Below are 25779 nucleotides of genomic sequence, written 5' to 3'. Positions count from 1 at the left end.
CGTAGAAGGGTAGAGCATGTACAAGCTATTGTTTTAGTATTATAAATACATGAATGTAAAATCAGTTTAAACAAAAATGTGTGCCTAGACTTGGAGAAAGATTGGTACCTAATTAAACTTCAGTTTGGTGATAGAAGATGCCACAAAATCCAAAATGATACAATGGCTGTGTACCCTAACCTCTAGCATTTCTAATGTACCCTAACCCTAACATTACTAATTTCCACTGTCCTCCTACCTCATACAAATTTGAAAGATGAAGTTGGACAGGTAGTCGTAGTGAGGTAGATACCTACATTTGTCCTTTGTATCGTTCACTGGAAAAGGTTTTTTTGTTCACAACAGGCGTAGCTCATCTGATGCAACACATTATTTTTAACCCACCCTCTTGACATTACAATCACGTAGTTTAAAAATCACAATTAATTTTCAGCAGGCAGGCAGGCAGGCAGGCAGGCAGGCAGGCAGGCAGGCAGGCAGGCAGGCAGGCAGGCAGGCAGGCAGGCAGGCAGGCAGGCAGGCAGGCAGGCAGGCAGGCAGGCAGGCAGGCAGGCAGGCAGGCAGGCAGGCAGGCAGGCAGGCAGGCAGGCAGGCAGGCAGGCAGACAGTATAAAACTGTTTATTTCATAAAACTTATCGGAAGTGTTTTGACTATTCTGAAAGTGTGACCTAACTAAAACTGCCAAGGCACCATAAAGGTAATGCAAAGCTGGTTTTTGGTAAACATTTGTTTTGAGAAAGTGTAAACCTCCATGATCTGTAATTAAAATAATAGAGTAAGAGGAAATAGTTAAATCAAAGGTGGTGGCCAAAAACTGGCTGCAATGATGTTAATACTATTAATGATGGCAAAACATTATTGTAGCCACCTTTAATTTACAACTTTTTCACCACTGTTCTGGGGACCACACACACTTGGCTGTTTACAATAGAATCAATAGATTACAGTGTATTAACTGTGTATGCATGTACAAGGCATAATGAAAAAAATTATGTGCAACTATATACTTAATGTCACAATGTAATAAAAATAAAATCAGCTGTTTACATACAAACATTATTCAGACTGTTACATGTAAACATGAATGAGTGTGTTATCAGAAAACATATTTTCAATTTCTTCCTTTCCTTGCTCACTGATATTATTTCCACACAAACCCAATAGATGCATTATTGTGTTCTTGATTTTTACAACTTGTGCAATTCTTACTACTCCATCTGTTTGTAACTTGTTCCCACCAAGTAACAGAACTTGTAGTCTAGGATTTTGTGCTAATACTAAGCACAATTCATCAATTGCTTCATCAGTAATGTTATTATTACTAAGTGTTAACACCTGCAGTTTGGATTTGTGTTTTAATGATTCAAAGATCTTTATTGCTCCTTCAGTTCCCAACATATTATCACTTAAATAAAGTGTTTGAAGAGCGTAGCAGTTAGATATGAGAACTGCTAATTCACCTGCAACATCTTTATCAACTCCATTGTGAAATAAATCAAGTATTCGCAATTTACATAGGTTACTAAGGGAACGGACAAGTGTACATATTCCTACAGATTGCAATTTGTTATTTCCAAGTGACACATCTTCCAAGATATTATTAGCAAATATAGCATTGTTCAGTTCTTCAGCTCCATCATCAGTGATTCCATTACTACACAGACTTAATATTCTCAATTTACTGCCACATTGCATTGCAAGGCAAATTTGTTTGACCCCTATGTCCAGTAAGCTGTTACCATCTAACCACAATTGTTCTAAATTTGGGTTACTTTTTATCACTGCTGTTACGCTTTCAGCTGATTGCCAACCAATGTTATTAAAACTTAAGTCAAGCACTGCCAATGTTGACATGTGTTCCAGTGAGTTTAAAATGAACATGGCTCCAGTGATACCTAGTTGGTTACCTGCAAGCCATAACTGCTCTAGGACATTATTACAGGATAGAATAGCTCCTAATTCAAATGCAGCAACTTCATCAATATTACTCTGTTCCATGTCAAGAGCTTTTAGCTTTGAAATAACTGGAAGCAAATAAATAATTGTAGCTGCATCAACTTGTGACAAGCTTTGTTTAACTCCCTGCAATTTTATATTTAAATAATCATACTTGTTTATTAAGTGTCCATTGAAAAGATCAGTCATGGGATCAGCAAAAATAAATAACAAGCCATCATTATTATAATAATTCAGTTTGATATAGTTTTGGATAGTTTCTCTTTGAGATTCACTGGTCAACATATCCAAAATTTCATATTCTTTGTTTAAGTTCATGTCAAATGTATTATCGTGTGGATGGAATTGTTCAAACTTCAATATACAGTTAAAGAAGAACTTCTCATTATTGCTTACAACTAAACCACCTATGAATAATGCTTTAAGAGTATGTATGCTGCTAATTACTGATGCCAAGTAAGAGATTTTTGAAGGGGTAACTAAGTTACATCGTAAATCTAGTGCAATCAAATTTTTAACACTCCTTTTGCAAGCTTTTATAACATTGACCAAACTGTTTGAAAGAAAATTACCAGCTACACACAGCTCTTCAAGAAGATGATTGCTATTGATGGCTGCTTCTAATGCAGGTGCTATGCTGTCAGTCATTTCCATGTAGCTTAGATATAAAAACGAAATTGATGAAACAGTTTGCAGAGCCCTCATTATCTGTGCTGTACTGTTGTGAAGTTTATTGTCACCAAGAAAGAGTTGTTTTAATTCAATGTTATTAAATACTACAGATGCTATAGCATATGCACCTTGCTCAGTAACTTCATTACAACTAATATTAAATTCTTGCAATGTAGACAAATGATTTAAGGATTGACAAATAGATATCACTCCACTTGTTTGCAACTGGTTGTTCCTTAACACTAATGCTTTTAATGAACAGTTACTAGTGATGGCAGCTGCTAAACTATTAGCAGCTTTATTTGTCATATAGCAGTCATGTAAATATAGATGGGTTAGTGTATTCAACTTACTTAATGCTTGTGCTACAAATTTCCCAGATAGTTGTAGGCAATTATATGACAAATTTAGTACTGTCAAATGGACATTTTTTAAAACACTAGCCAACTTCATCCACATTTTATCAGGTACACTGGTATTGTCAAGATACAACTTCTTTAAAGTGGAGACATTTTGCAGAGATTCTACTATTGTTACTACACCTGCTCTAAGGTCATTATCTCCAACACATAATTCTTCTAAAGTATCATTTCTAAGTATCAAAGATGCAATAGCAATTGCAGCTTCTTCTGTGATATGGTTATTGATAATATCAAGAATTTTCAATGTTGAAATGTTACTTAAGGATTGTGCAATTGTAATAATACCACTTGTTGTTAGTTTGTTGTTTCTTAATCTCAGTTCCTCCAGTAAAGAATTAGTTGTAATAACAGATGCTATTTTAGAAGCCACCACTGTAGAAAGTTCGTTGTCGGTAAGATCTAACAACTTCAGGGATGATATATTTAGTAAACCTATAGCTATCTTCAATGCTCCTGTGCGAAGCTTGTTTCTTCCAAGATATAATTGCTCTAATCCATGGTTACTTGATACAGCATTGGCTATAGCTTGAGAAGCGCTTTCTGTGATTTGGTTATCAGCCATTTCTAGTACTCGTAAATTTGATAGTGAACTTATGGACTGGGAAATTCTTATTATCCCATCACTTCTCAGATCATTACCTCCAATACATAACACTTGTAGTGACTTGTTACTTTCAATAGCAAGTGATAATTCATCAGCTACTTTTTCTGTCATTCTGTTATTACTTAAATTCAATTCTACTAATGTTTTAATATGACATAAAGCTGAGGCTACAACAGTTCCTCCTTGATGTTGTAAATTGTTATTAGCCAAGTGAAGTCTCCGAACTTTACAATTAATATAAAGAGCAATAGCCAAATCATCAGCTACACTTCCTGGAATTTTGTTATTTGAAAGGTTCAAAGTTAAAACAGTTGAAATGTTCTTTAAAGATGTGGCTATTACACAAGCTTTTTTCTGTAGATTGCAATTACAAAGTCCTAATTGGTATAATTCACTATTATTTGCAATTACCTTTGATAGTGCAATGGTTGTGGTTTCATCAATGTTTGCATTTTCAATAATAAATATTTTTAAAGTACTAATACAGCTAAAACCATTAAATATAATCTTTTGTCCAAAACCATTAAAAGTGCACCCAAAAAATACTGCTGTTTCCATATGACTTTTACTAAAATACTGTGACATTGTCTCAGCAGTTTCTTCATCTATGTCACATTGACTCATCATTAAGTGAGAAATTGAATCGTTTATATTATAACCATCAATGATTTGTCGTTTAGTAGCCCTGTATGCAGCCATCGATACAACATTAATGATTACTACAGACAGAGAAGTATTTTGATTCAAATGTGTTGCTAGTTTAACATACACACCTTCTTGTTTACTTTTGTCAATCACAAATGTCTCCAAAGATTGACTATCACTGTTTCTTGCAGAGCACACTGATAGATACACTTTATTCCACTCAACCTTAACTGCAGCAAGCTTACTAAATAAAACATAATTTTCAACAGAATTTGAATCGTCTGTTTTGTATAATTGAGCTTCACTATTTTTGTAACACAACAATTTAGAGTGAGCCAAAGAAGAGTCTGTAGTACAAATCTTTGCTAATTGAGTAAATGCTTGAAATGGATCAAGGTCAACAATACTAGGAACTGCTTTAAATTGTAGCTCTTCACATGGTGTACCATGGATCAAATATTCAAAAAACTCAAACATCACATTTTTATTACAATTTTTTACAAACAGCAGTCCAGTGTCTGCGTACTTCTTAATAAAAAATGTTTTCTTCAACAAATCAAACTGAATACTTGGAGTTAAGGAATTGATATAATAAGTTGCTAAGAACTCCTGAATTGCTAAATGAAGAAATTTATAAGAATAACACTTACTGATTCTTTTCATGCTGAAATAAAATGCAGATTTCAGTAAACCAAGTTCTTGAAACCTTTTGTTGGCTGATGCCACGCTTGGGCAAAGTGTTTCTAGGTCTTCTTGAGTAAAAACACTTTTATTATTATCTTTCAAAGTGAAAGCCAACTTTGATAATTCTACGACATATTGTTGGTAACATTCTGGCAAATGCTGTAAATGTAACACTTTAAAATCAGGGCTATTATCAAGTTTTTTTAAATACTGAGATATTGTAAGAACAATGAAATGTTCATACAACTCAGTTTGATCGGCAGGTAACTCGTCAACTTCCTTGAAGGTATACACTAGAATAGACATTATCATAGGAACACTACAAATACTGTTAATTGTACTGTTTTCATCTAAAAACAAAGACAGCTTCTCTATTTTATTAGGAGAATCTTGTAGCTCCTTCTGGATGTAAGCCTTCTTGCTTTTATCAATAAATCCCAACAAATCTACCTTGACATCTGCAACACGTTGTAGTTTATCAGTTGCAATAGGTCCACATGTGATAACCAATTTACTTTGTGCAAAACAAGCTACTTTTTTATTTAATATGGCGGTAAGGAATAGATCACCAGAAACATCAAAGTATTCATCAAACCCTACCAATAATATTGTTACATCTTTGTTATCTCTTTCAATAAGAACATCTGCACACTGTTTAGAGAACTCTGCAGCAGCCTTATCAAAATTGTGAAAGTAGTGGATAAAACTTTGTAAATCACAGATTTTTTGTGTTTGGGGGTCTCGCAAATATACAAAAAACATCAAACAACTATTATCAAGAAATTGACCCTTTGCCCATTGATAAGCCATTTCTTTACAAAGTGTTGTTTTCCCCATTCCTGGGGCACCACTGATAATTATTACTTCTGGTGTGACTGTTGTACCATCATGTTTCTCAAATGGTTTAAATGCGACAACAATATTATGTGATCTAATTACACTATCAGACTCAGTTTCTACATTATCAGGTTGTGGTAACAAATTGGTACAATCTACAAGACCTTCTTTCATCAAGGCAGCTGTGTTAGAAATGACTTTTTCACCACGTCCTTCCAAATGGTGTATCAACAATGCATTATCAAAATGTTTTGGGTGTAAGAGCTGCCATATTCCTTCTTGGGAATAGTACTTACCCTTTATGTAGTTTGTTTTGACAAAATAAGATAATTGTGAGATCATCTGATGAGCTGTAAAAGAAACAACAATTTAATAATTACAATATGTGTGTAAGGATTGATCAGGAAACAATGAATGCACGTATGCATCAAGTAAACAGAAGTGTGTCTTGCAACCCAGAAACCAGTAGGTCATACCATTGTATTAATTTACAAGAAGAACATCAGTAATACAATTTTCATTGATTATGGTTGATTGTAATTTTTACATTCAAGTCTGTGGAAAGCACAGGAATTTTAGTAAATACTCCACCTAAGCTGGGTCCACAGAAACACATCCGTGTATTGGATGCTGAAAAGACATGAAGGATAGCTGATTTTGTATTCGCATATAATAGAGAATAACTGAAATAGACTATCATTGCACTTTATGTGAAAATTTTCTTAACTTCTTATGGACGCTATAGTTAATGACATTAATTGTGTATGCATGTTTTTTAAAACAAATTTTCACAATGCATTGGTTGCATAGAAACATGCAGTTAAGAGATTAATGCCGTTAAGCCCTGTAACAGATGATTCCACAGAAGTTCATCAGCTTCTTTTCCTGTGTAATGTATACGTCTGGATTTAACCACAAAAAATTTGTAGAATGCTTGAGAATATACAAGAGTTTTCAGTGGGAATGAGTGAGAATGGATGGTGGGATAGATGGTGAAGCAGTGGAAGGCATCAAAGGTGATGTTGGAATAGATTTCCCCAATTGTTGATGAATCTCAACTTGCTTCACACTGACTCACCACCCTACCCCAGTGTAATCTAGATTTAGAAACACTGATTAAAGTCGAGGAACAGCACTCAAAGAGTTAGCATTTGTTGAAGGGTACAAAGGGCTACACATGCAATCACCATGTGACACAGCGGGAACTATTTGACTATCCACCATTTGGAAACACTTTGTGTATCAATATTACTTGAAAGGTAGTGAGTACGTCATCACTTCTCTTGGTTTCAATGTGGAATCAGGAACAATAACCAATGATGGAGATGTTCATGAATCGTGCCAAAGAGTTTCAAGCCAGTCAACATACAAGTTTTGAATGTATATGAGCAGAAATATTATGGAGTTATTCACTATCATGTGAAGTTTGTAAGGTATTTTACTTCTCCAGGGTTGACTCTGTAAAATGCCCACTGTGAATAGCCTTAGAAAAGTACACTGATGAGATTATGTGTTCTGCTTGTAAGAGATTAGAAATGTACCTTGACTGGCAACACTCAGGCTGAGAGCCCTTCTAGAAAGGTGAAAGACAAGTTCCATCATCAAAGACTAAACTCTCGTACATCACTACATGTCCCCAGCAAGTCAACTCAAAACATATACAGAACATAAGCAATGAAAGAAACAATGACAAAAAAATGTAAGAGAATACTGAAGTGACGTTGGCTGATGATCAGCATGAAGATATGTGCAACACTGTGAAGATAATAGATGAAGTTGTATTTGGTTCGTGTTCACCTGAGCCCTCATTTCTTGTTAACAGCTCCTGTTACACAGGCTAGTTTCCCAAACATTTAGTAGCACTGTGTAGTCCTTTAAATGCTGGAACTTGTTTATCAAGAAAGTGCTTTGATACAGGCAGGAACAAATGAGTTGTAAGGCCTTGAATATGTCCCATACATTTAGTATAGACAATTCAGGTGCGCAAACATGTTAATAACATGAAAACATGCTTGTCCAAGTACAAAACTGTTAGGAGTGAACACAAGTTCACTCAACGCATAGACTGTAATAAAGATATAGAATACGTGTTTTGCTGTGGGTGACATCCATGGTGTTGGAGACAAGGTTGGTTTACAGATCGGAGACATCATCAGGATCAAAGGAGAAAAGGTATGTATGTTTGTAGAGAACTTACCATTAATTAACAAAATAGTAACTGGCAAGTGTGGCAACCAGTGGAGCCTAGTGAGGACGTATACTAAGATTTATGTATTCCTGTATTATTGTGTGCACAGCATTGGCTGTTTATAGTGGGATCCAAGCAGCTTATGAAACTTTAAAGAGTTCACACTCCTGCAGCTGCCATCCAAGTCAACTCTGCAAGCTTACACCGGGGTGTGCTTGTATGAGCCTAGAGTTGGTCAATAGTGCATGGCCGATCAAGTTGCGCAGTTTGTGATATTCAAGGCAGACCATGTTAAGCAACGAAACCATGTCCCACAAGGGGATAGAGTCATTATCTTTGATGAGATAAAAGTAGCTTGTCAAATAACGTGGACTCAAGAAGCCAGAGGTTGTCAGGGTTGGCTATGATAAGTAAGACCTTTGCTCACTGATTGATATACAGATCCTTCAAGAACCAGACAATCCAAAGCAAACATCATATATGCAATTTTTTGGGAGAGATCTTACCAGTAATTACTACATTGTTAGACCATATTTTATCGGCTCAAATTCAGTCGATAGCCAATTTGTTTTAACATGTATGCTTGAACCCTTGAAGTCATTCTAGGTCTACAGCCTTAAACTAGTTTGTAATGATAGTTCAGCAAACCTTGCTGCAATTAAGGCAACACATGGACAAGTTGGTTACTACTCTGTCGTACCAGATGGTACCACTGGAGACAAGTTTGCAGTTACGCCATTTCTGTTAAACCCCTTTGATTCTCCAAATTGTATATATTGGGTCATGTGTCCAATACACCAGGTTTGTTACAAGATTTAGCTATGTTGTGTGTGCATGTACTTTGTTTATATGTAGCTAAAGAATATGTCGATCAATTCTTTGATCTCCTAAAAAAGTGGTGGAACAAAACTGTAAGGGTGGCCGGTAGCATTGGAACTTTGGATGGGAATCCATTGTGGAGTTGTATAGACGGGATGAGGTGCATTATGTGAGGGATTCATGGACTAAGCTCAATGTGTCACCTGCTAAGATCACGCAGGTTAGTGACATATTTTAGTATAAATTGAAATACTATAGCGACAGCAGGTCCTGGGTGAGTTGTTTTGGTATGTACACCTACACCCAGCCCCGCCCGATTCTGAAACCTCCAACAAAATGCTGCAGTATTTGCAACCATGTTATTCATATTGGATAGCAAAACTTCTAACTGAAGGTGCATATGAAGTTTTGGTACACTATTATAAATGCTGCACTTTAACCCATAAAAGCACATAAGCCACTAGAGTGGCAATATAAAACAGCCCACGGAAAATGCATGAAGTTTAACCAACAGCTGTTTTCATAACAGAAGTGATAATCATTTACTCATACAGATATCAATAGTAAAGAGTTAGCACTGTTTCTCTTCATATTTCATCGTCTTCTTCATTGGGTTTCAGTTGAAAACTGTCCTCAGTTGCCAAGAATTGTCATCAGCTTACTCCAATGCTACGCTCATGAAGATGTCAACAAGGAGATTGATCTTGAGGCACTTTCTGAAAGCAATGCTGTTTGAACAGTGCCACAGTGGACCATATCAATGTGTAGGTCAATGAAAACACTTTTTCCACCAGACTAGGGTCCACAGAGTTTACAAACCTCAAAGTAAATTTATTGACTAACCACTATGCGAAATTCCACCCTGTGTGTTTAAACTGTCGTAACTTAGAGACGCATCAAAATCGATAAAACTTGGACACCATTTTATTCTTTGTGATGTCTGCATTCCAAAAATCTTGTCCATGTGACCTTCCATGTACGAGATACCAATATCGACTACCACTACAGTGGCTTATGTGGATACGATGCATGCATGCATTTTGTAAAGTTTTATGCTGTTTTAAGGGTTAACCAAGGGGTAGCCAATGTCTTGGGACTCTCGTACACTATCTGAGAATCCGATTATAAATCCATAAAGTATTTATTGAAATAATATAGAAATACATTTTGAAATAATACAGAAACAAAATTTTAAATACTTAAATATTGGGACTCTCGCACACAATTTAGAAGTTTGCATGGGCGTTGGCGACCCATCAGGTTAACTGTGTGTATGTATTGTTATATAAATCTATACCAAAACAACCAAGCTGTTAAAAAAAGATGCAGCCCCCAAAATTCCAGGGTAAAAAATCCAAGGTGGCAGCCAAGATATGGCTGTGATGGTAGATTAATGGCAAAAAGTTTAATAACAACAATTTATGTGAACAACACAAATTCACCTAAATTGTCGTTATTGAAATTTTTGCCATTAACCTACCATCCCAGCCATTTCTTAGTCACTATCCAGAATTTCACATCTTTTTTCACTCTGGGGCTGCATCCTTTTTTCACAGCTTGGCTGTTTTGATATAGATATCACATCTTTTTGTAGCTTCTTTTACTTGTCTTTTTTCTTTACTGCAGAAAGAGGGAAGCAATCAAGAGCAGAGTTCTTTAACATTTTGCTTACATTACACTAATACTGTATTATTACATCTATACAGGTTGGCTCTGTGGCAGAAATCTTTAACTCCATGATGTTAATGACCCAATTTTCTCCAGGTGGATGACCGTTCTGATAAAATTGGTCATGCCAAGTATGTGAGTAAATTAGATTTATTGAAAGGGTACTAGTAAGTAGCATTGACCAAGTGACTGTCAGCATTTGTAAGCCTGGATGGCTTGTTTCAGGACAGTGTCATGCCATTTGGCATGAAGAATATGCCAGCAATGAATGATGAACAATGTAGATGTGATGCTTACATCAATGACCTGGTACTTTATAGTGGAAGCATATAGCTATTGAGGAAGTTTTTAGTAGGCTGCAAGATACTCACCTTACAGTTAACCTCTCCAAGAGTGAACTTTGTAGAGCAAGAGTTGTATTCTTGGGCCATATTGAAGTCCAGGGAGAAGTAAGTAGTTCCAGTAGCACTAAAGGTAGATGTCATTGTGAATTTCCCTACCCCAGAAGACAAATGTGAAGTAATGAGGTTCCTGGGAATGACGGGATATTATACCGTAGGTTTTGTTATAACCTCTCCATGATTGCTGACCGACTTACCACTCTACAGAGAAGATTTGTGTGGAACAAGAAATGCCAACATTATTTAGTGAAAAGCAAATTGTCAGCACTTGTGTTGAAGGCTCCAAGCTCCAAGTTGATGCCAGTGACATTGGCATTGGTGCTGTTTTCTAACATGAAGTTCACCATGACATTGATCACCCTGTATGCCACTTCTCTTATAAATTGAATAAACATCACGTTTATTATTCTACTACTGAAAAGGAAATATTAGCTCTTCTGTTATCATTACAACACTTTAATGTGCATGCATTGTACTTTGCATGGGAGGAGCAAAGTGATGCTGCACACTGTATTGTCCATACAGTACCAATTAGCTGCATAACTGTACTATATGTGTCATACAGAACAGTTATGCAGCTAATTAGTACAGTTATTGTGCTTAATTGGGCAAATACACTGTACAGTACAGTTATGTGGAGAATTTATTTAAGGAATGTTACAAAAACAGCCCACTGGGACAGCACGTGCCTGACACTGTAAATCGCTAAAACCAGCCAAACTAATCCTACCAGTTCGCTTTACAAATCCTACCAGTTTGTTTTACAGCTAGACGTAGATTGTATAAACACTTACCGAATGTCTGATCACAAAGCTATTTAAACACGACTCCATTAAGACAGTACGATTGAACATGTGTGTGACATTGTATATCACTACCTAACGATTAGAAATAGATTATAAACAATTACTGATATCTTGATCATCAAAAATTGCAGCGCTTTAAGTACTATAGAGAAAATTGCTCCAAGCCAGACGACCAGGAAGTACAATAAGGGTGACACACCACCTAGGCAGTATAATATGCGGTACTTAAAGCACCGCCTATGCTTGTATGTATGAAAGATACAGCACTCAGAAAATGTCTCAAGGCAAATAAAGCACTCAGCTTTACTTCGTGCTGTATTAACCTCCCAACACACCCCCTGGTGCTGTATTTTCTGTACACATGCATGTTGGTGCTTTAACTATAACTTAGACACCACCATAGCTCCAGTTGAAATTTACATAGGCCACAATCTTCTTGTTTTTATTGAAAAAAGAAGAATAAGAATGCTCCAGTGGAGCCTGGCTTTTCAACAAGAATAGAACTTAAGAATCTGTTACATCAGAGGGCATGGCATTATGTTAGCAGATGATTTGTCTAGAGCCATTCTTTAGTTGAACTGGACTCTTTGCATACACCCCCGTGTTGTAAGTCTTTTTCATTTTTGTTTTTGCAGATTACAGACATCATTCTTTTTGTACGGGGAAGTGTTATATAGTAGAATATAATTAGGTGTGTGTACATTGGGAATACACGAGAGTCCTACACAAAAAGAGTCATTAAGACACTGCATCGCCATCATGCTCCTATTTAATCCGTCTTGCATCCACCCTGTCTGTAACAGTATGCATAATTATTATGAAAAGTTAACATGAAAATAAAGTGAAGAGAGGTAATTAAAAACAAAATATGACTAGTACTATCGAACTACGCTATACGCTGTGAAAAATGAGCCCGTAAAGTCCTATGGCATCGTTCAAACGACTCGGTGATTTGTGTTGATTGGTGACTAATTATAAGCGCAGTGGGCGCACTTTGTAGATGTGACTACTGAGTGAAAGAACAGTGTACTAGAGAAAAGTATGGCACATTACGCAGAGGAACTCGCCGTACAAAGAGAAAGACAGATGCAGCTAACCTGGAAAGCAAACATCGAGGTTTCATCATGGTCGAGCGAGGTCGAGATTTCGATATTTCATCATGGTAGAGATTTCATCATGGTCGCCATCCCATGCCTCGCCTCGACAGTTGTACTAGTTAAAGTGACACGTCTAAATGGAATTTCAGCCATTGCGATTCCATACGGACCACCCGTTAAAACATTTAAGGTGTTAAATCTGAGCAATCAACAGCGGTCAGGTTTACGACAAGAAACGAAAGTATGCGGGTTACTTTACGGGCTCATTTTTCACAGCGTATAGCGTAGTTCGATACTCTCGCTCCCCATTATATACTCTTGGTACTATTACATCAAGCAAAAACATGCGCAATGCTTGTTGTTATCTGGTTTAGTCAATGGCATACACAAATAAATGATGTCTAAATCAAAGAAATCCAACTGGAACAAGGTGTGGCCTTTATAAAGTGGTTACTGTTAAAATGTTGTGATGTCAAAGTTAAGAAACAAGTAATAATGACATTAGTACTATCCATCAACAGTATAAACAAACTACTAGTACATCATATTATGTCATTAGTATGTCAATAGCTACTGTAATTCGCTTTATTTTTGTGCAAAAAAAAAACCGGTGATAAAAATTTTCATGCATAAATATTTTCGTATGATTTACGTGAACGACTGCTCTATTAGAGTAGTTCAATCTTATGTGAAAATTTTTGTGTAAGATTTTTGTACAAATTCTGCATACGAAAATTATTTTACGATGAAAAATTACAGTTAGTAAAAGTTTATGGTCATCCAACATAACAGCAGTCATTAACCCTCGGGGCACCAAGGGGTAATGTAGTTGTCCTATGTGGCTGTGTGAGTTTGTTGTTACCACTTTAACTGCTGCATACTTCAAACTCGAGGCAAATAAATTGCTGCACACTTCAACCACCTTACTTGCTTCTTGATGAACTCTTGATGTAAAGTGATAGCAATAAATTTTTCAACCATAGTATTGTATCACATCTAGTGATATTCCACTAATTCAGATGAGAGATTGACAAAACCAGGGACAAGATTTCCAAAATATTTAAAATTTTAAGTGAGATTTCAAGATTTTCATGAACAAGATCTTAATTATCATTAATTAGTCCAGATTTAACCAGTGATCTACAACATTTCAGCCCATGCTTCTTGCAGGCCCCTCGGATTTAGACTAGAAGCTTCTTGGCTCTTTAATCATGCAGCCTTCATGGATCACATGGTCGGAACCCTACGTATATATGGGAAAAAAAGTTATAAAAGGCTAATGTCTAATGGGACGATGGTCCACGAGTTGTCTGAGGTGCTGTCACACAAGGAATAAGTTGCTACGCTATTCGCTGCTACTTGTTATGTGCAAATTGGAGCCAAAGCTGCTGTAAGTTGTCCGTTAGGTACAAATAGCATTTTTTCTTACATTTTCTGGATTTTTTGGTAGTACCTTTTTGTTTTACATCATACCTGGTTTGTGTGCTAATCAAGATGATAACTGTGGCCCTGCTAGCAAAGCTGATACATGTGTTGTCACCTGGCACTATGGATCTGGATATAGTACATCTATATGTTTATTCAAATTTTTTGAGGGTTGTTCATAATAGTGTTTCATTTTTTTGGCTGTAACCTTACATAACAAACAGTAGCTACTGTAGGAAACTTTAAAGGCTACATCCTAGTTTACAAATGACTATTTCAGTCCTTTATCTCATACTTAGTACTGTAGATATATTTAGGTATGTGTACAGGATGCCTACCTTAATGTTGTACAAATAAATTAGTGCCATTAGTTTGGTGATGCTGTAAGCGGATCTGGTTGAATCAATGTTGTGACATAAACATAGCACTTAATTTACGTAACACGTGACATCTTGGGACTCTCGTACCAGGGGCAATGGAGCTGGCTAAAGTGTGAGGGGGCCAGGCCAGTTGTAAGATGAAGACAAAAAAAAAGAAAAAAGAGGTAACTACCTGCTGACAATAGCCTCCACCAACTATATCTCCTTAAGTATTATAATGCAGCTAAGTAGCTTGCTACACTGATTCTCTGAATACCATGACTGCTCTATTAGAGTATCTAGATCCAGATCTATTAGAGTACGTCATCCTGTAGACACCTTCATTATCAATTGCACTATACAAAACAATATAATACAAACTTTCACACACCAGTTAAAGGACCACTTTGTGGTACAGCTACTGATGAAGGAATACCCTGTGGTATGGTAGGAGAATCAATTGCTGTAAGAATATCTTTCCATGTGGCACTACTATTCCTGGCCAACCACATTTTTAGCATCTCATTGCAACACCACTGCAGATTTGTTGGATTTGCAGTCTCTGTTTCATCAAGACATGTTGTTGGTAATCCTAGTAAAGCTCCAATGACTTTCCAGTGAGCAGCATAGTCAGGTGTTATAACTCTAAACAAGTCTTTTAGCAGTGGTGTACTGTTGAAAACTAAGAAACAAATATGTACATACTTAGATCTGCAAAAAAGGGTACGTATAATAGCCTTTCCAAATTTCATAATTGTATGTCCTCATTCACTTAACATTTTATACCCTCAAATTACTAGTGGTATAAATATTGGTACCCGGAGGAGAATAAGCATTTCACAAACAAAGTAAGGAAAGCTACTATGGTTTATTTGAGTGATTTACACAAAAGCTGGTACCTTATTCATAAGTCAAGTTATGGATTGCCATGTACATGAAATTGGAAAGACTATAGACTTCACTCCACAGAAACAATCACATACGTATATAATTGTATTAATCAGGCCACATAAGTTTAATTATTAATTTCTCATCCTTTCCCGCATTATATTTTCTTAGATTTTGTGTATCACTGGTGGCTGATCCAACATGATTTAAAGCTGGAACCTAGCTAGAGCAGTCTAAGAAAGTTGCATTCTGAATCATTTTAGCTAGCTAATTGAGCTATCCAACTAAGAAATAAAATAAAAATCCACCCTCCTGTACTGTTACCTTGAGTATTGGAGGAAGAGAAACTAATAAGTAAGTTTATGTGGCCTTATGTACAACGGAAGGTTGATATCTGAAGGATCAAGCATCAACTACTGTATCTGTATGTCAAAATGTCTGTTTAATTAGAGTATAATACAGTACGACTGTACTGTATAGTAGGGACATCGAAGGTGTGTGGGTGATCTGTGATGTAATATAACTCGAAAACCTGCCACGATTTTTCCTCACAATGACACAACAGTATTGGTTGGGTAAAGCCAAGCCAAAAAGTGTCTTCAGATCAACCCGAAACATTTCTGTCAAGTGGCTATTAGAATTTAAACCCAAAAAATTATTCCATGGAATTCTGCCTGCTTGCCTGATGCCTTCAGTCAAGCATAGCAGAAAACTGGCTCCAGCTACAGCCCTAATTCTTTTGCAGAAACATTTCTATATAGTTCGCGTAAGAAAAACCTTTGATATACTGATTAACATACAATGCTTGCAGTATTGTCTTACCTTTTATCCTTCTTTACCATGGCCATCAGTCAAGGTTCTACCGCTGAGTGTTAATAGACTACAGTACAGCTTCCATCTACCAGTGTATATTGCATCAAACTATTCAAAATCACATGGTTGCCGGTTGCACCAAACTATTTGAACACACGCGCACACGACTCACTGTTGATATCGACCAGAGAGAGCAACCCACAGCAAACTATATAGTAATGTGTAACTCAACAAATATAGTTTATTTAGTAACAATGTTAAACCGAGTCGGGTCATCCAGGTCTTGCTTTTCAGATTATTTGGGTCTGGCCCTACATGCTAGATAAAATGTGGATGTGATACTACATGTCATAGCGTTGCGCCATGCTCACTTATGTAAATTACTGTCTGTAGATATATGTGACCCAGTCTGACAAAACCAGGCTTACCGCCTATTTAAAAGTACCGAGAAATTCCAGTTTTAAGTATTTAGTGTGTTGTAGCTCGCCAATGGTTGAAGCTATGTGTACCAAATTTTCACACGTTTTACACCAATTCCTTACCTTCCAGAGCATCCACTGTGCAAGTAGCCAACAACTAAGTTTCCCGCCATTTTAGATAGTTTTTAAACTGAGGTTGACTGTATCAGGCGAGCTGCGAATTGGGTGGGAGGCGGGGGCCCTAGAAGGCGGGCACGATGGTGTTCAAAAATTGAAAAGGAAGGCCAAGGGATGAATTAGGCCAATTTTTGAGCCATTGAGATCTCAAAACTGGCTAAAATGAAAGGAAATTCACAGCAGAGGTAGTTATTCAACACCACAGAGCTGTGCAGCCACATACAGTCATTCCCAGGCTGACCACAACTCTATTAAGGCCCCACACCACACGTACGGATCGCCACTGGGCTTGGGAAAAGCAGCCAGCAAAACCAGACCACTCAAGTCTAGCTGATTTTAAATGTGGAATTAGACAGTTTATTCATGTAGCTGTGTGTCCTGGGTGAAAAATCGAATCTGCTGACATGGGCGATGAGACCGGTTTTCTCAGACTGGGTCACATATGGTAGCCACGCCCATTCATCAGTGTCTAGGTATGCACGAATCCACATCCATTATTGTCTGCAGGCTTATGTAGAGCCACGCCCACTGATCAGTTGTTATTGTATGAGTCATAATCTAGTAAATAGTACTGTGATTAACTCTTTTAAAATATAGTGACTAGTTTTGTGAAAAGCACGCTATTTTGTGGTCCTGAGCTTGCAAAAAAAACTTCACAAACAAGTATGAGGAATTTCAAATTAGAGTAGGGACAGTGTACCGTATAGCCTAAATATTTCGAGGGGCAAATACTTCGAGGTTGAGCAATGTTGCTAAAAATAAAATTTTCGTGGATTTGCAAACACTCCCAAAATGTACTGGACTATATGGAGGTCTAAATATTTCAAAGCTAAAATTTTTGCTAATATCCCCCAAAACCGTGAAATCAGCGAAAATTTCCCCCCTCAAAATATTTAGGCTATACGGTACAGTGCTGCAATAAAAAGTACTGAAACAAGCTGGATTGGAGTAGTACGTAATGTCCAAAGACTGTAAAACAATAAGAAGTGATTATGCATTGAGTGTAGCACAGTAGGGATATTCACTTCTTATTGTTTTACAGCATTTGGACATTACATACTACTCCGATCCAGCTTGTTTCAGTACTTTTTATTGCAACAATGTACCGTATAGCCTAAATATTTTTAGGGGGGAAATTTTCGCTGGTTTCACTGTTTTGGGGGATATTAGCTAAAATTTTAGCCTTGAAATATTTAGACCTCCATATAGTCCAGTACATTTTGGGAGTGTTTGCAAATCCACGAAAATTTTATTTTTAGCAACGTTGCTCAACCTTGAAGTATTTGCCCCTCGAAATACACTGTCCCTACTCTAATTTAAAATTCCTAATTTTTTCTTATACTTGTTTCTATAAATACATAGGTGCATGCTAGTTTATTTGTCCATGTAGACCTATATAAAGTTAGTAATTGTTGCAGTGATTATAGTGCAAATGTGATAACCTTAATCATTTAACACTCAAATCTTTATGACAAAAATAAGGTATTTAAATTATTACTCTGCACGGCATTGACCCATTAGACTATTGCAATGACTTGTCTGTTTTACAAAATTCAGGTACTGTAGCTGAAAAGTGGTCTGGCCAATGCTACACCAGCTAAATCATGGGCTCCAGTCTTGGTGTACGTAAAATAGTAAAAGTATGACATAAGTATGCCATGTTATGTATCTCGACAGGAGCTTTGTGTATATCAGTCAAGTGGGAACATAAACTTTGTGTATACAAATTTCCTGTATGCAGTTTTCTGGCGTAGTTTGCTCTCACGTGCTGAGTGTTCACACATATCTGATGTTCTAGGAAAGAACTTGTGTGGCATTTACATACATGCAGGTACCAGCAATAAAAATTTCATATAGAGTACTGCTTCTTCATTAAGATGAAAACGATTAACAACTTGTTAGGTTGCTGGAACGCTCACAATTCCACAACTATGCCTGGCCCAGTAATGGTATGAGGTGGTGATATTTCACAATAACAAACATCAAGTGCAACGAATTTTAAGTTCAATTAGGAATCATAGAAATAAATAAAAGTAGTGAAACAAGGGAGGTCACCTACACCTACAAATATACTAGACATAAAATGCTTTGATCTTTGAAACATAATGACCATGGCTCCATTCTTTCTATAAGCATGCCTAATGTAATTAAATTATGGGGATACTGCTTAACATTGTAGCTATATTTGTCAGGACGATGACCAATAATATCACAGAAAATTTTGTTTAGTATCAATCTGTTTTCTAGAGTGTTAAAATTTAGCTATGTCCAGCTCACTACACAGCATTACAAACAAAGAACACCATGAGAAGGACCTCAGCAATCAAGGCTGAAGTAATGTCAAACAGTGAAAAAATCAAGCTCAGTGCTTTAGCCATTATCTGTTAACTGTATGCTTGTCTCAAGGCGTTAGTCAGTCAGTCACAGATGGGCAGTATTTCAGTCAGTCAGCCAGTCGGTCGGTCGGCCGGTCAGTCAGCAGAAAATCCACTGAATAATTTTAAAATTTTTTTGTAGCAACCTATCAGAAGTGTTTTAGGTCAAACTGAAGAGACGGTTACACTGCCAAAATACCATGAAGGTATTGTGAGACTAGTTTCTGGTAAATATAATTATTTTATGAGAAAGTGAATACAAACCTCCACGATCTTTGATGTACAGTATGCTAGCTATACAGTACTAGCATACTGTATGATGGTAATGCCTTTGTTATAATACCATATAGCTGGTTATTTTCAAAGAGTTTTATTTTTGATGTTTCGAAGAGGCCCCTCTCTTTGAAAATAAATTCCCAAGTCCTGTTGTTCTTCGAAAATAAATTCCCACAAGTAAAAATAAAGTGCTTTTATGTGATCGCGCAATGCATATTCACTCGTGTATTCTTTACAAGTTTAAGCTCAGTATTAAAAATAATAGTTGCACAGTATCATTACTCAGGAATCAATATCTAGAATAGCCATTGTTGCGAATTCTTTCAAGTGTGCAAAAGTCCATCCTCGGTTCTGCCAGTAAGGCGAGCACACGTAGATTCTACCTGTACTTCGAAATAATATGCATTCTTTGAAATTAAAAAACCTTCAAAAATTCAGATTTTACTGTTCCTACAAAAATTTCTGGTTTGAAAATAACCAACTATACAATAGATTTTACAGTGCAGTATACCGTGTTGCACGGATCTGTTAGAAGTGATTATGCATGTGTGCACAACAACAACAATCAGATGTATATATATATATATATATAGCTTTTCAACTACCATATTACCTTCATCAGTTATCCTTATGTATTCTAAAGTAAGAAACTTGCTCATTTTATTAGCTCCCTGTAACAAAAATTAAGAATACATATTACATACGTAAATATATAGAAATCATACAGTGCAGACAAACAACATGTTACAGTTTACAAAATCATTTGCACTTTTCAATTGCTCTATTCAAAAGTGTATAGCAAACTTGTTGCCATTGGTTGTGTGTATTGTATTCATATACTATAGTGCCAGCATCATCAAAAAGGTGACATGTGTTCACTCCCAATGGTTTGTGTACTGGAAAATAATGCTTTCTGTTGTAAACATCTCTGTGCATGTGAATTGTGCATATAAATATAATCACAACAATATGCTTTCATGTTATAGTCAGTATGTGCTTTTATGTATGCTTTCATGAAAGCATACAATAGTATGCTTTCATGTATGCTTTCAGTATATGTTTCATGTATGCTTTCATGTTATAGCCAGTATATGCTTTCATATATGCTTTCATGTTATAGCCAGTATATATTACTGCATTGTTATTAAACTACGTATGGATTTTAACCCTTAAAATCCATACGTAGTTTAATAACAATGCATTGAAAATGCATACACCATGGCTTATACATATGACTTCAAACAAAGTGCTGTAACTGATAACTCTATGGCTCCGCAATTTGTGCTATTGTATACATGATGTAATAAGGAATAAAACAGTACCTAGTTTGACAAAAGCCTAAAGCCAAAACTAGCCAACAAACAACATGTACACAATTAAAACATGCATTCCAATACATACCTTCAGAATAATAATCCGTAACTTTCCTCTCAGTTCATTGTATCAACATGAAATGAACACTAGTAGCTTGCAATTTATTGGATCATGGTACATAAAACTCATGTGAGTCAGACATTTATAAAAATGGCTGCCAGGCCAAAAACTCACAAGGTAGGGAAAACCAAACATTGGTCTTGTTACAATGATTGTTATTCCTTGTCTAAGTAACCCGATTTTTCCAGTGATAGGTATTTTTTGGACTAATGTTATTAGACAAGCTCCATACACTGTTGTTTAGAAGATTACAATGTTGATTATTGGACAGGAGCTGTGCTCTTCTACTAATGTAGGCAATGTAAGAAGTTGGCTATATAGTCCTCTTCATAATAATTGGGTAATGGGTATTCTGTGTGTCTAATGTGGAGATTGCATTTGCACTTTATAATTCAGTCAAGGACTGGGGAAGTTTTTTTTCCTCATATAGCCAGTATATATTACTGACAATAACCTTTTACTTTTATGTGACAGGTAAAAGTATGGAACCAACAAAGTGAGTTGGTTTTTGCATGTTTGTTCATACCTAATGCAATGTGTAACTAAGGATGGGTAATAAGATCCTTGACATGCACAGCCACCCCCAGGCTAGCCAGAGCTCCATTAGGGTGCCAAACTGCTTGCCACTGATTGGGATAAGCTGCCTACCTCAAGTCTAGCTGATTTGATTGTAAAATTTGATAGTTTATTGTAGTAGTTTTGTTCTTGGTCAAAAATCACATAACTACACTGGGGCCTGTGCTTCACCATCAGCTTTCGTGGCCCATTGGCAGTAAATGACGTAACACATGTATCCGACATGTACCATAATGCCACAATTAAATTAAAACTCCATTTAATACCCTGTATCACACGATTACGAGTTTTGAGCATGTTGATGGGAGCTATCAATGAGTGCGACTATATGCACTGTGATTATATCAAGTCGTGATAACAACTACTCCATAACTGAGGTGTTGTGTGAAATAGAAGACATGCAAATGGTTAAGTGAAGTATTTCTTTTAAGGCCCACTGGGAATAAGATTGTGAATAGTGAGTTGATAGTGATGCTAATGGTACAAATAAAAAGTTGATAGTGCTAGTGATTGGATTAATAAGAAAATTGTCGGGGTGATGAGACACGTCCTCTGTATATATTCTTTTTAATGCCTGGTATGGTTTAGCGGATTATCAATAGTGAAAAACTGATATGATACAAGCTGATGCCTGTAGCTGATTAAATATTTGCTATGAAAAAGAAATCAAGTAAAATTACATGCTGATCGTGCAATAGTGTAAATTGTGCAGCTACAGAAATAGCAGTAGTCTATATTTAACTACCTAAGTACAACCATGCACTTTAATAAGCTTTCTATATGAGTCCACAATGAGATGGATATAATTGCATCGGCAGACTTGATGTGAAGGTTAAGCCCTACCATCACTAAAAGTCACTGGCTGTCATGGGGGATAAGACCAGTTTTCCCAGACCCAGTCACATATAATCCTTTTTAACTGTTGCTGAAGAAAGTATAGTACTCTATGACATAGCAATAACTTGAGAATCAACCACATGCCCAGTTGGCATTGCTCAGCTCCTTGGTGAGAAGTACACAAGTTGTTAACCCCAAAACCACTACATCATAACAATGATGACACTACTAAGCAGCAGTGAATAACTACACATCCCATTTATGGACTTGAGGTTTTAATTGATTGGATAGTGGTATAGTTTCATGCCCAGACCCCAACCACTGCATTGAGTAGTGGTGACACATATACAGCTACACATGTAATTATACCTACTCAACGCAGCGGGTAGGGTCTGGGCAGGAGACTAGGATAATGGTTGAAACCACTACACTGCGTATGCTCCTTTAATTGCATCTTAATTTTTTAATACCAGCCTTAATGGCATTCCTCTATGTCTCTAAAAAAGTGAACTATAATATATATTTTTGCCTAAACACTACAGAAAAGCTCTAAAACAGAGAGCTACACACCTAGGGATCACAAGCCTCCCCTCAGCAACATTAAAATCGATAGCAGGGGGACCACTGGAGACTGACAAATTGAACACCTTTACTGAGTGTGGCCCCGACTAGACATTGGGTGACCTGCAGTTTGAATCCTGGGGTTGGAGGGATTTTTTTCCTTACTTTGGCCCCTTTTCTGTTACACCTTTTCAGCTATAAGCCACTAAGTCTAAGTCCTTGAAATTAGGTTAGGAAATCCTAAGGCTGCAGCACATGTTGCTGTCAGACCTTCAGTGCTGGTCACTGTAAAGCACTAATAACAACAACAACAATAACACTTTAAAAGCATCTCAAAGAAGAATGGACCAGGGAATACCCCTAAAAATGCCGGAGCAGCCCATCACTGAAGGATATGGGGGAATTCCACTTTGCAGTCAACAAGTTAGCCAGGTGCTTATATATCGTGGTAGCAGCCCAAACCCCCAGAACAAGAAAAAACAAGGGGGGTAAAACTTCCGTGCTCACTTTCATGGGGTATCACTCTTTTCACCCTATTGCATAACCCTACAGAACTTAGACAAAAAACGGTGAACCAAAAAGGCGAAAAAAAAGTGCACTATTGAAGGGGGATCGAACCCAGGATCCTAGTGTGATGGGCCAGTGTGCTACCGATTATGCTACCGCTGCTAACTCCATTGATTCCCTTCTTTTGTATATTATAAATGTGACTAACGAAATAAGCTGTATATAGTAAGAAGGACCTAACCCTAAAGGTGAAGAAGAAACCAAAGCTGAACTCTAACCCTAACGCTAACACTACTAGACGCTTCCCCTAAAGTCTACTACTCGTGGCAACTACTGGACGCTTCCCCTAAAGTCTACTACTCGCGGAAACTAATGGACGCATCCCCTAAAGTCGACTACTCGCGGCAATTACTAGATGCGTCACGTAGTGCCCTAAAGTCGAAGAGAGAGAGCAACAACTACAGTAGGAAGTCTGGATGCTTTTGAGCTTAATATTACGTAAGGGTTATGAAAGGTGGTGAAAAGAGTAAAACCCCACTTTCATGTATGCGTTCTTTATAGGCACGACGCTTTTCACCTTGTTTGCCTTACTTTTGCTATACGATCTGAGTTATAGCATAACCGCAGGACGCTTTTACTACAGACTTTAGGCCCTTTACTGTACACACCTCCCAGTGCTTAACTGCACTGTTAAAAATAAAGAGTTACCACCACTCTGAGAGTTCCCAGTGTAGGGAGGATTTAACACCCCATGGAGAGTAACCAACACTCTGAAGAGAATAACCATTGCTCTGAAGAGTAAGTGACACCACCTTCAGAGCATGCGTTACTCCCCAGTTACTCCTTTGGAGTAATGGTTACTCTCCAAGGGTGTTAAATCCTCCCTACACTGGGAACTCCTTGAGAGTCGTGGTTACTCTTCATTTTAACAGTGTGGTAGCTAAAGTAGATAATACTAACAAGGTGCACGGGCAGTGGCGTAGCCAGACTTTTCGCCATGCCTGGGCAATGGGTGGGCAAGCCATTTCCCATGCAACACACGTACACATGCCCATCTTCATATGGACATCAATATAACATTTTTAAAATGCATTATGTATCATCCTACACTACTGCATGCAAGATGACTAATAGAAGCGAACGCCTAGCTAGCTATTGGCCTTCTAACATTACATACATCTAGCTACATGTGTCTTAATACCAGACTACAAAGATTCTTGAATTAAAGCACGAGGCGCTCTATCACGTGATGACTATGCTCTGCCACTACAGTTGTTAGCCTAGAAAAGTGGAAACAAAAAGAAAAGAATTGCTGACTGAACAAAAACTCCATACCGTTTGAACTGAGCAGTATCCACACGGATAGATGGTGCTAATTTCACAAATACCTCTAGACTGCTTTGCCTCCCGAGTTTTTACCACACCAATAGCTACCGTGATCACTTGATCCAAATGTAAACCGTCCAGCCCACTATAGTGAAACCAATTCTTTGTCCTTCATTCCTTGCCACAATGCTGCACGGTTTTTTGTAATCACGTGATCTCGCTTCTATTTATTGCCTCCTCTATTTGTGCACAATCAAGTTACTCCTAGGGAAAATCCCTTGGATAACCCCAACTCTGTTTAGCCAAAAAGAAGGAAACCATCGGCGAAAATGGCACGGTGAGTGTTGTATAAGTTGTGCTATACTTATTCTTGTACAGTGACTAGTTAAGTAACTTTAGCAAAATCTCGAGCTATCCAGCCCACGTCTTTACAATTACTCTAGGAGCTGATGGTGGGGCAAAGAAGTCTGATGCCCGGGCAATGCCCTGGCTTGCCCGGGTTTGGCTACGCCACTGTGCACGGGAACATCCTTACACCGTTAAAACCGAGACCGGCCAATAATATATTGGCAAGAACTACAAGTTAAGTACGTAGCTAGTAATAAGTGTATAGTTAAGTAATATGGTGTAGTTTTCAGTAAGTACCAGACGAGCTTACATGATTTTTACTAAGAAAACTAACGCTCATTACGGCAGTGTTTACATGATTTAGCTACATCTATGATATATCACATTACCTTGGTTATCTACTTGTGGTCAATCACAGCGGCAGTCTACCAATACTGTAGGGATGTCAAACGGATTTTTAAAAGTTTGACAAATGCATGTTTTAGCCACGGCATCATGTAGAGCTCGAAAAATGCTGCAGATTGATATATTGGTTTGCCACATTTGCTTTTGTGGTAGCCAGTAATTGTTCAATAAACAAATAGGCGGTTCTCCAGACTTTTCTATTGAGCACCATTGGTAGCCATGGCACAAAACAAAAACAAGTGACGTATGGGTG

The 25779-nt window shown here is 37.2% G+C and overlaps 2 protein-coding genes across 2 annotated transcripts in view; both read right to left on the bottom strand.

Moving 5' to 3' along the window:
• Positions 1-16906, bottom strand: part of LOC136264094 (protein NLRC5-like) — a 59373-nt gene extending 42467 nt beyond the window's left edge. The window contains exon 1 of the mRNA XM_066058788.1: positions 16828-16906. The gene's annotated coding sequence lies outside the window, so the exon portion shown is untranslated. The remainder of the gene's footprint in view (positions 1-16827) is intronic.
• On the bottom strand, positions 897-25779 carry LOC136264133 (protein NLRC3-like). The gene is made up of 4 exons (XM_066058834.1): positions 25511-25779; positions 20146-20203; positions 14976-15266; positions 897-6171 (listed from the first exon to the last, which is right to left on the bottom strand). The coding sequence occupies exons 2-4, from the start codon at positions 20189-20191 to the stop codon at positions 1070-1072; spliced, it is 5439 nt and encodes a 1812-aa protein (XP_065914906.1). The 5' UTR covers positions 20192-20203; positions 25511-25779; the 3' UTR covers positions 897-1069.

The sequence above is a fragment of the Dysidea avara genome, chromosome 1 (genome assembly GCF_963678975.1).
Source record: "Dysidea avara chromosome 1, odDysAvar1.4, whole genome shotgun sequence".
NCBI lineage: Eukaryota > Metazoa > Porifera > Demospongiae > Dictyoceratida > Dysideidae > Dysidea > Dysidea avara.
The sequence above is the reverse complement of the archived record's forward strand: the minus strand, read 5'-3'. Positions and strand labels throughout refer to the sequence as shown.